At 53.4% G+C, this 10,862-nt stretch overlaps 1 protein-coding gene across 4 annotated transcripts; it reads left to right on the top strand.

Annotated features, from left to right (window-relative positions):
• Window positions 1–9,634, top strand: C5AR2 (complement C5a receptor 2). Of its 4 annotated transcripts, none has more exons than XM_059666011.1 (3): window positions 1–430; window positions 716–904; window positions 8,301–9,634. In XM_059666011.1, exon 3 carries the CDS (start codon window positions 8,309–8,311, stop codon window positions 9,329–9,331), a length of 1,023 nt encoding a protein of 340 aa, XP_059521994.1. In that variant the 5' UTR covers window positions 1–430; window positions 716–904; window positions 8,301–8,308; the 3' UTR covers window positions 9,332–9,634. The 4 variants fall into 4 exon arrangements, with proteins under 4 accessions (XP_059521994.1, XP_059521995.1, XP_059521996.1 ...); XM_059666012.1 differs by having other exon boundaries at window positions 569–904; XM_059666013.1 differs by lacking the exons at window positions 1–430; window positions 716–904 and adding an exon at window positions 4,607–4,920.
• The last annotated feature ends 1,228 nt before the right edge of the window (window positions 9,635–10,862 follow it).

The raw sequence follows: 10,862 nt of genomic DNA, 5'->3' as shown, positions 1-10,862 counted from the left end.
GGGGAGAAAGGCCTCCCGGGCCCTGTGGGGACAGCAAGACCCCCCGGCCTCCAAGGTCACACCGCACGCAGGCCTGGCTGCCGGGAAGCTGGTGACACTGAGACTGCGGGTGGGGACCTGGCCAGCCTTCCACCCACCACCCCATCCTGACCTCATCTGCTGCCCAGTCATTTGGGATGTGAGTCATGGGAAGAGTACAGGACAAACACCTCGGGAGGAGGAAAAGGCCACTCCTGCTTCCCCCGGGGCGGGAGGTGTGCGGGCCGGGAGGTGCAGTGCCCAGCAGCCGGGCAAACAGGACCAGCCTCCAGGGACCCACGAGGTGCCGGACGCCCGGGAGAGACCCCAGACGGCCAGGGTCCCGGCTGAGGGCCCGGATCCTGCTCCCAGGTGGCATTTGGCCAAATCGGGGGCCCTCTTGCAAGAGACGGTAAGGATGGAGGGGAGAGGGGTGGAGGGGAGAGGGGTGGAGCGGAGAGGGGTGGAGGGGAGAGGGGTGGAGGAAGGTGGTGGGGATGGGTGCGGGGGGCGGTTCACAATCTTGGCCCAGGAGTCTCCGTCCTTTCAGAATCTGGGCATCAGAACCCGAATGTGAGGCACGGGCTCTTAATCACCATCGCGTTGGAATCCACATCAGAACCCCAGGCTCTGGGACGGCCCCGGGCCGCCCGGCCGGAAGGCTGCCCAAAAGATCCAAACATATCACCACCCTCAGGCGTCCAGAACTCTCGGACCTGCACCTCCTGGGAAGTCCACCCGATGGTCACGGGGCCCAGGAGCCAGCCCTTGAACCCGGGGATTGATTCCACTTCTTAGGCAAGACCCTTGGATTCCTCTTCCCGTGTAACATCCGCACAGAGAGGCGTGCTCGCAGCGCGGGGTGTCTCCAGGAGCGAGCACTCAGGTAACTGGCACCCACAGGGGTGGGGGGGCTGAGGAACAGCCCGGGCTCAGGCCCAGCGTCCCCGTGGCCCCACCCCCGTCACTCCCCACCCCCCAGGGGACCCTCTGGCCTGGTTTTAACTTTCTGTGATTGGGCTCATCCAGTAGATTCTCCTGGGTGCCTGGCTCTCCCTCCTCACACAGAGCCCACCCAGTTCATGCTCCGGTCCTAGGATCTTCCAGGGCCTGACCAGCGCGTGGTGTGTCTCTCCGTCCTCCCGTGGGTGGGTATGTGCACGCTGCGAACACCCCGTGCGTGTCTTTCCGTTCCGTCTGTTCAGCCTCCACTGTGCCCCACGGTCTCCCCGGGCAGCGGTTCCAGCCAGACCGGCTGATGCACAAACGCACGGGCGACCCTGTAGCTTCTCTGTGCCTCAGTTTCCCTCCTTATTATTATCATCATCATTATTTTTAAAAAATATATTCTTATTTATTTCAGAGAGGAAGGGAGAGGGAGAGAGAGACAGAAACATCAATGATGAGAGAGAATCATTGATCGGCTACCCCCTGCACACACCCCTATTGGGGATCGTGCCCTGGACCGGAATCGAACCCGGAACCCTTCAGTCCACAGGCTGACGCTCTAGCCACTGAGCCAAACCAGCAAGGGCTTAAAAAATATTTTTATTGATTTCAAGGAGGAAGGGAGAGGAAGAGGGAGATAGAAACATCAGTGAGGAGAGCGAATCATTGATCCACTGCCTCCTGCACGCCCCCTACTGGGGGGTCGAGCCTGCAACCCGGGCATCAAACCGGGAATCTATTCCTGACCAGGAATCGAACCGTGACCTCCTGGTTCACAGGCTGATACTCAAACACTGAGCCACGCCGGCCGGGCCCTCTTTATTATCGTCTCCGTCAACTATCAACTGAGCACACGCTGTGTGCCTGGTGCCGTTTGGGATGCCGGACACGGCAGGGAAGAGCGGGCACTCTGGAAAATGGGGACCGTGGTAATAACGCTGACATCCTGGGAAATGGAGCTAATAACAACTTATTTCATAGGGTTACGCCTCCTCTATGATGGGAGTGATTATAAAATTATTATGGTAATTATGTTTTATATGTAGATAGAGACATACAAGCAGACTGCATTATATAAAATAATGATGCTGCTCATGGATGGTCATTAAATGCCCTTGAGTCCGAGGCCGACTAGGAAGTGTGACACGCCCAGGCCGCGGACTGACTCTGAAGCCGGTATGGAGACAGGAGGGTGTGTGCGTATAGATAGGGAAACAGACCCAAGACACATGAAGTGGACGAGATTAAGCGATGACACAGTGGATGTTGGCTGTTCCCATTTCTGTGTAATATATTAAAAGGGGAATAGCATACACAGACGGACCGAGTTGTTTACACGCAGAGAACTTTCCGGATTTTAATCGGTAAGAGCTGGGGAAGGTGGGGGGTCTCAGGGCGGGGAGAGAGGGGGGGCCTAGGTGGCAGATAGCGGTGCCGGCCACACACACACGTCGAAGGCCACTGAGGACCAGGTGCTGCGCTCAGCTCCTCACGCCCATTAACTTGGTGAATTCGCACAACACCCGCGAGATGAGGCAGTGGAGGCACAGAGAGGTTAAGTGATGTGCCCAAGGCCACACAGCTGGGGAGATTTGAGTTTTTAATTACAAAAAAAATTCCTCATCCAAGGATATGTTTCTATTGGTTTTTGGAGAGAGGGGTGGGAGGAGAGAGAAATATCCATGTGAGAGAGTAACATTGATTGGTTGCCTCCCGTATACACCCAGACCAGGGATCGAACCCCCACCCTAAGGATCCGCCCTGACTGGGAGTCGAGCTACACCCGTTTGGGGCACCAGGTGATGCTCCAACCAACTAAGCCATCCAGTCGGGGCGAGTTTAAAAAACATTTTTTTTTAAGAACTTTAAAAAAAATATTTTTATTGAGTTCAGAGAAGAAGGGAAAGGGAGAGAGAGATGGAAGCATCAATGATAAGAGAGGATCATTGATCGGCTGCCTCCTGCACGCCCCCTATTGGGGATCGAGCCTGCAACCTGGGTATGTGCCTTTGACCAGAATCGAACCCGGGATCCTTCAGTCCACAAGCCGACGCTCTCTCCACTGAGCCAAACGGGCTGGGGCTTTACTTTTTAATTAATTAATTGATTGGTTTTTAAAGAGGGGAAGGGTCCTGGCCAGTGTTGCTAAATGGTTAGAACGTCAGCTCTTGCATTGAAGGGTCTTGGTTTCAATTCCAGGTCAAGGGCATGTGTCTGGGTTGTGGGCTCGATCCCCGGCCCCAGTTTGGGCAAGTGCTCTCTCATATCGATGTTTCTCTCTCTCTCTCTCCCCCTCACCCTGCTTCCCTTCCACTCTCTCCAAAAATCAGTGGGAAAAATATCCTCAGGTGAGGATGGACATAAATAAATAAATAAATAAATAAAGACAGGGAGGGAGAGAGAGAGAGAGAGAGAGTGAGAGAGAATCATTGGTTTGTTGTTCGACTTGTTTTTTTTAATATATATATATTTTTTGTTGATTTCAGAGAGGAAGGGAGAGGGAGAGAGAGAAACATCAATGATGAGAGAGAATCATTGATCGGCTGCCTCCTGCATGCCCCGCACTGGGGACCTGCCACCCTGGCATGTGCCCTTGACTGGAATCGAACCCGGGACCTTTCAATCCGCAGGCCGACGCTCTATCTGCTGAGCCAAACCAACCAGGGCTGTCCCGCTTATTGAGGTATGCGTTGGTTGTTGCTTGTATGTGCCCTGACTGGGGATCAAACCCGCAACCTTGGTGCATCGGGATGACGCTCTAACCACCCGGCCTCGGCCAGGGCTCCGAGGGTTTGAGTGTTTAACACTAGATGGCCCAAGGAAGTCATTTTGACTGCTTTTTAATTTCAATTAGAAAAACAATTATGTATATAAGGACACAATGTCTTAGAATTTTGTGACTTTTTGTACAACATATAAATGCGTTTATTAATAATTGTAGTTACCTCCCCCTCCTTCATTTCCGGTATATATATATATGTGTTATACCTATATTGCCCAAAAGCAGTCATTTTGACTGCTTGGGGGAAATTTTAGACTCTTATTATTGAATTGAGTAAATTTCTTATATGACCAGTTCGGCTCTGTATTGAAATAACAGTTTTCATTTTTTTTCAATTACCGTCACATGATAACATAGAAGTACATGATAAAATGTCGATACTTGATAAGTTGCAGTTGCTCAATAAGCTAAACTAGTACTTGTTATTCGAATCTTTATGCAGTGATACTTGTTCTAATAAGTTGTTTATTTTATTTCTTTTGCGCCCTAAATTCATGAAAGAAATGTCGAATAGAAGTGAGTTATTGGAAAAGCTAAGGAACATAAGTGAAGAGTGCTCCGATATTATTCTTTCACAATGCAGTCATTTTGACTGCTTTTGGGCAATATAGGTATATACTAAATTTCAGTCTTTCTAGTGTTAAAGCTCACACATGTTCACTCTAGCGACGAACATAACATGAGAACAGAGGCCATCCTTCAAACACACACGCACTGAGCTTCTCCTTTACTTTTGCAGGGTGGAGGGAACGGGGGCGGGGGGGGAGGCGCCCCAACTTCCCCTCCACCTTTCCTGTTGTGTCAGCCCTGGCGGGAACTCTGGGCAGCGCCAGCAGGCCAGCCCCGTCAGCAAGAGCCTGAGAGCCAGGCCGCCCTGCAGATCCAGCGTCTCCCCCAGCTCTTGCTCCATGTCACGTGCTGTACACACAGTAACTCCTCAAGGCCTCCCCAAACCGGTGAGACAGGCTCACCTGGCTGACTCTCGTTTCTCAGACAAACTGCAACCGGGTCCCGGAGCCCGGATCTGCTCGCGGCCGCTGGCTGTCCTGCCTTCTAACTCTCCCGAATCTAAGGTTTTGGGATGATAAATAGTCTAGGGCCCGGAGTACCAGAGTGGGGCTAACACGGTTTGAAACTCAACTCTTGTTTCTGGCTTAGCTGAGCGATCTTAGGTAAGTTACTTAACTTCTCTGTGCCTCGGTTTCCTCGTCTGCAGAATGGGTATAACGGCGGCATTAAAACCAGAGGGTTGTTAGAAGGATTAAACAATAGGATGGCCCTTCCTAGCCAGTTTGGCTCAGTGGGTAGAGCGTCAGCCTGCGAACTGAAAGGTCCCAGTTTGATTCCAGTGTCAAGGGCACATGCCCAGGTTGTGGGCTTAATCCCTGGTTGGGGACTTGTAGGAGGCAGCCGATCCATGATTCTCTCTCATCGTGGATGTTTCTGTCTCTCTCTCCCTCTTCCTTCCTCTCTGAAATCAATAAAAATATATATAAAAAACAAACAAACAAACAAAAAACAATAGGATGTTTAACGGTGCTTGGAGCAATGCCCAGCACATAACACAAAGTGCTCCCTAGATAACGGCTTCTAAGAATAATATTAATAATCATACCAACAATAATAATTACTATTGCTGTAATCCTGTGGTCGGCAAACTGCGGCTCGTGAGCCACATGCGGCTCTTTGGCCCCTGAGTGTGGCCACGAAGTTTCAATCGCACTGTACGTGCACGCCCGCACGTGGTATTTTGTGGAAGAGCCACACTCAAGGGGCCGCAGTTTGCCGACCACTGCTGTAATCGATCATGTCGCTTCTCTGCTCAGTACCCGCCCATCTCACACAGAATACAAGATAAGGTCCGAAATGCCCCATGTGGCCCCTGATATCTCTCTGTTCTGACTTCCCCTTAATCTCCTCATCTATCACTCCAGGCACATGATGTTCCTTGAACGTGGCCATCACTTTCCTATACCAGGGCCTTTGCACTGGCTGTGTCCTGGGCCTCAAAGTCTCCCCTAAACCCACACACAGCGCCCTCTCTCACTTCCTTTATGGCTTCGCTCAGACGTTACCTTCTCAGAGACGCCCTCCCTGACCACTCATTTAAAATTCCAACCTAGGGAATTAAAAATTCCCTGTGTGATTTTTTTCTCTCTCTCGCCTTAGCATTTGTCACCTTTGGAAATACTTAGTATTTTGCTTGTTCTTCTCCTGTCTGACTCCTCCCACTAGGGTGGTAGACCCAAGGGAAAAGGGGTTTTGTCTGTCTGTCCCTTGCTGTGCATGCAGTGATGGCGATGGAGAAGGTACTCAGGAGTTGTATTGAGTGAATGAATGAATGAATGAATGAGTTGTCAAGAATTCAACTTTTTCCCCTGCTTACCTAACTCTATCATTACTTTTTAAAATTGCTCCGGTGGGATTCTAGAAACGTCCGTTTCTCGACATGGCCGCCAGTTTCCCAGTTGTGCTCAGGTTGGGAAACCCAGCGAGTGTCCCTGTGTGAGGCGTGCCTTTGCTGTCTGCAGGTTTTACTAGGATCTCATTTATGTTAAAAAAAAAAAAAAAGGGGGGGGGGCCCTTGCCGGTTTGGCTCAGTGGACAGAGCATCAGCCTTTGGACTGAAGGGTTCCGGGTTCGATTCCAGTCAAGGGCATATGCCTGGGTTGCAGACTCAGTCCCCAGTGGGGGGCATGCAGGAGGCAGCTGATCAATGATTCTCTCTTATCATTGATGTTTCTCTCTCTCTCTCCCTCTCTCTTCCTCTCTGAAATCAATAAAAATACATTATAAAGGGGGGGGGGCCGCTGGCTGGGTGGCTCAGTTGGTTGGAGCATCATCCCGTTCACCGAAAGGTTGCAGGTTTGATTCCCAGTCAGGGCACATACCTAGGTTTCGCGTTCGATCCCTGGTCGGGGCAGGTGTGGGAGGCAATTGATCGATGTTTCTCTCTCTCTTCCACGCTCTCTAAAAATCAATGGAAATCATATCCTCAGGTGAAGATTAACAAAAACAAACAAAAAGATGAGAAAATTGCTCCAGAGGCACATTCCATTGCACCAAGATTTGAAAATACAGGTGAAGAGGAACCAAGTCAAATACTTTTGCCCTGAATACATATTAACCTTTCCCTCTTGACGGATACACACACTCCAGTATTTTAAATCCCAGAATTCCATGTTGCTGATGGGTGAGTGTTCTAACATGTTAATGCGCTAGAACTTCATTGCCCAGTAAGGTAGCCACTAGCCAGGTGTAGCTATTTACATGAGTTAAAATTAAGTAACATTGAAATTTTACTTTCTCGGTCACCATGGCCCTACTTCTTCTCTTTTTAAATATGTTTTTATTGATTTGAGAGAGGAAAAGAGAAGGGGAGAGAGAGAAACATCGATCGGCTGCCCCCTGCAGGCTCCCTCCTGGGATTGAGCCCACAACCCAGGCATGCGCCCTGAATGGGAATTGAACAGGCGACCTTTCGGTGCTCAACCAAACTGATCCGCGCTGGTCAGGGCCCCGTTTCCGACGCTCAGTGGCCACCTGTGCTGGCGGCTACCACGGTGGACAGCACAGACACGGAACACGTCCGCCAACATCGCGACTTCCACAGGACAGCGCTGCTCCCCAGTTCTGAGTAACAACTGGCTAGGGTTCCAATAGTGTCGTACTTCAGAATTCCAAGATTTTTAAAAAATATATTTTTATTGATTTCAGAGAGACAGGGAGAGAAAGAGATAGAAACCTCAATGATGAGAGGGAATCCTTGATCGGCTGCCTCTTGCAGGTCCCTTACTAGGGAACGAGGCTGCAACCCAGGCATGTGCCTTGAACTGGAATCGAACCCGGGATCCTTCAGTCTGCAGGCCAATGCTGTATCCACGGAGCTATCCGGCTAGGGCAGAATTCCAGGATTTTTTTTTTATCTTGATCGTGTCCTAGCATTGGATCGGGTCCCAAGTTCTGAGATGCCCATAAGCAGGAGTCTAAGACTGACTTGTTTTAGAATTCCAGAAGGCTCACCGGCCAGGGCTCTGTCCTTGCATTCGAGAATTCCAGGGTTCTAACGGGCTGGGGTTCTAGGTTGGCATATTCTAGCATTCCAAATGCTAACCAGCTAGTCCACCGGCATTGCAGGGAGCCCAGTATTCAGACACACCGGCTCTCTTAACATTGTCGTATCCTAGTTTCTTTTCTCTTTTTTTAAATCCTCATCCGGGGAATGTTTTTCCATTGACTTTTAGAGAGAATGGGAGAGGGAAAGACAGAGAGAAACATTGATGTGAGAGAAACACATTGATGGGTTGCCTCCTGCACACGCCCTGACCGGGACCCGGGCGGGAAGGAGCCTTTAACCCAGGTACGTGCCCTTGACGGGAACCGAACCTGGGACCCTTCGGTCCACAGGCCCGTGCTCTGTCCACTGAGCCACACCAGCCAGGGCTCATATCCTCGTTTCTCAGATCCCGATGGGCCGGGTTCCCACACCCCAGGACTCCAAGCCGGGAGAGTTTCCGTGGCTGAGGTGGCGTGGCCTTTGTCTCCTGCCCAGGTGTCTGGATGGAGAACGCGTCTGTCAGCGACGAGTACGAGTACAGCCACTATGACGAGGAGGTTTCGGATTTCCCCGTGGACTGCGCCGACGGCACCTGCGACGCCCTGGGGCCCCTCCGCGTGGCCCCTCTCGTGCTGTACGCACTGGTCTTCCTGGTGGGGGTGCCGGGCAACGCCATGGTGGCCTGGGTGAGCCGCCAAGAGGCCCGGCGGCGGGCCGGGGCCGCCTGGTTCCTCCATCTGGCCGTGGCCGATCTGCTCTGCTGCGTGTCCCTCCCGATCCTGTCGGTGCCCATCGCGCGGGGAGGCCAGTGGCCCTATGGGGCGGTGGGCTGCCGGGCCCTGCCCGCGGTCATCCTGCTGTCCATGTTCACCAGCGTGCTGCTCCTGGCCGCCCTCAGCGCAGACCTGTGCCTCCTGGCGCTCCGGCCCGCCTGGTGGGCGCCCGATCGGCGGGCGTGCCGGGTGCGGGTGGCCTGCGGGGCGGCCTGGGCCTCGGCCTTGCTGCTGACCCTGCCCTCGGCCATCTACCGCCGCCTGCACCGGGAGCGCTTCCCCGCGCGGCTGGAGTGCGTGGTGGACTACGGCGGCTCGGCCGTGGCCGAGAACTCGGTGGCCGCCGTCCGGTTTCTGGGCGGCTTCCTGGGGCCGCTGGTGGTCGTGGCCGGCTGCCACGGCGCCCTCCGGTGCCGCGCGGCCCCGCGCCCCTGGCCGCTGGGCACGGCCGTGGCGGCGGGCTTCTTCCTCTGCTGGGCCCCCTACCACGCGCTGGGGCTGGTGCTCACCGCGGCCGCCCCGCGCTCCCGGCTGCTGGCGCGGGCCCTGCGGGCGGAGCCCCTGGTCGTGGGCCTGGCCCTGGCCCACAGCTGCCTCAACCCCGCGCTCTTCTTGTATTTCGGGCGGGCGCAGCTCTGCCGGTCGCTGCCCGCCGCGTGTCGCTGGGCCCTGCAGGGGCCGGAGAGCCAGGATGAGAGCGCGGTCAGCAAGAAATCCACCAGCCACGACCTGGTCTCGGAGATGGCGGTCTAGGCGGGAGGGGAAACCGGCGCGTCTCCTCCGATCCCAGTTCACCAAACTGGCTTCAGGGAGATCCAGGGGTTCAGTGCTATCGTCATGTATCCCTTTATTCACTCAACAAACGTCTCTCTCTTTTTTTTTTTTTAACATATTTTTTTATTGATTTCAGAGAGGAAGGGAGAGGGAGAGGGAGATAGAAACATCAATGATGAGAGAGAATCATGGATCGGCTGCCTCCACCGCCCCCCAGGTAGGGATCAAGCATGCAACCCGTGCGTGTGCCCTTGACCGGGATTGAACCCAGGACCCTTCAGCCCTTAGCCAGGGGTGGGCAAACTTTTTGACTCGAGGGCCACAATGGGTTCTTAAACTGGACCGGAGGGCCGGAACAAAAGCATGGATGGAGTGTTTGTGTGAACGAATATAAATTCAAAATAAACATCAACACTAATAAAAGAGAAAAATGGCAATTGGCGTACGACGATACCCTTTACATTGGCTAATCAGGGCTATATGCAAATTAACTGCCAACTAAGATTGGCAGTTAACTGCCAACAAGATGGCGGTTAATTTGCATATGTAGGCACAATGCAGGGAGGCAAAAGGGAAAGCAGGAAGAAGCCCCCTGCCACTGACAGTGATCAGAAACCCAGGGGGGAGCTAAGAGCTGGGGGGCAGGGCAAAGGTGGCCCTGGGGCCGCCTTTGCCCTGCCCCCCAGCCATGATCGGAGAATCAGGCGCCTTTGCCTCCCTGGCCAGTGATAGCAGGAAGTAGGGGTGGAGCCAGCGATGGGAGCTGGGCACGGTCGAAGCTGGCAGTCCCGGGAGCTAGGGGCCCCTTGCCTGGGCCTAAAGCAAAGCCCACGATCGTGGGGCCGCTGCAGCTGTGGGTCCCCGCTGCCTGGGCCGGACGCCTAGGCCAGAGGCGTCAGGCCTGGGCAAGGGGCCGATCCTGCGATTGGAGGGTGATGGGGGTCAACGCCTGAGGGCTCCCAGTATGTGAGAGGGGGCAGGCTGGGCTGAGGGACACTCCCTCCCCCACACACACCCAGTGCACGAATTTCATGCACCGGGCCCCTAGTCATTACATAAAAGGGTACGGTCTTCTTCTTTTTTTTTTTTTTTTAGTTTTATTCATTTCAAACGGGCCGGATCTGGCCCGCGGGCCGTAGTTTGCGCACGGCTGCCTTAGGCCAATGTTCTATCCACTGAGCCAAACCAGCCGGGGCTCAACACACGTTTCTTATGCACCCGCTTTGTGCAATGAGCGTCCTAGTATAGGCCCTGGGACGTAGCAGTGGCCCAAACAGACACAGGTCCCTGTGCTTGGGGAGTTGCCTGTCTTGCGGAGGAATACTGGCAATAAGCAAAGAAATAAAGAACTATGCAATGTGTCCTTCGGGTGAGGTGGTATTTGAACCAAGATCTGAAGAAGGAAAAAAAAAAAAAAAAAGATCTGAAGAAGAGAGGGGAGAGGCATGCTTAAACCTGGAGAAAAGCATTTCGAGCGGAGGGAACAGCAGGTGCAAAGGCCCTGGGGTCT

This window comes from Myotis daubentonii, chromosome 15, assembly GCF_963259705.1.
Source record: "Myotis daubentonii chromosome 15, mMyoDau2.1, whole genome shotgun sequence".
Taxonomy (NCBI): Eukaryota; Metazoa; Chordata; class Mammalia; order Chiroptera; family Vespertilionidae; genus Myotis; species Myotis daubentonii.
The sequence above is the reverse complement of the archived record's forward strand: the minus strand, read 5'-3'. Positions and strand labels throughout refer to the sequence as shown.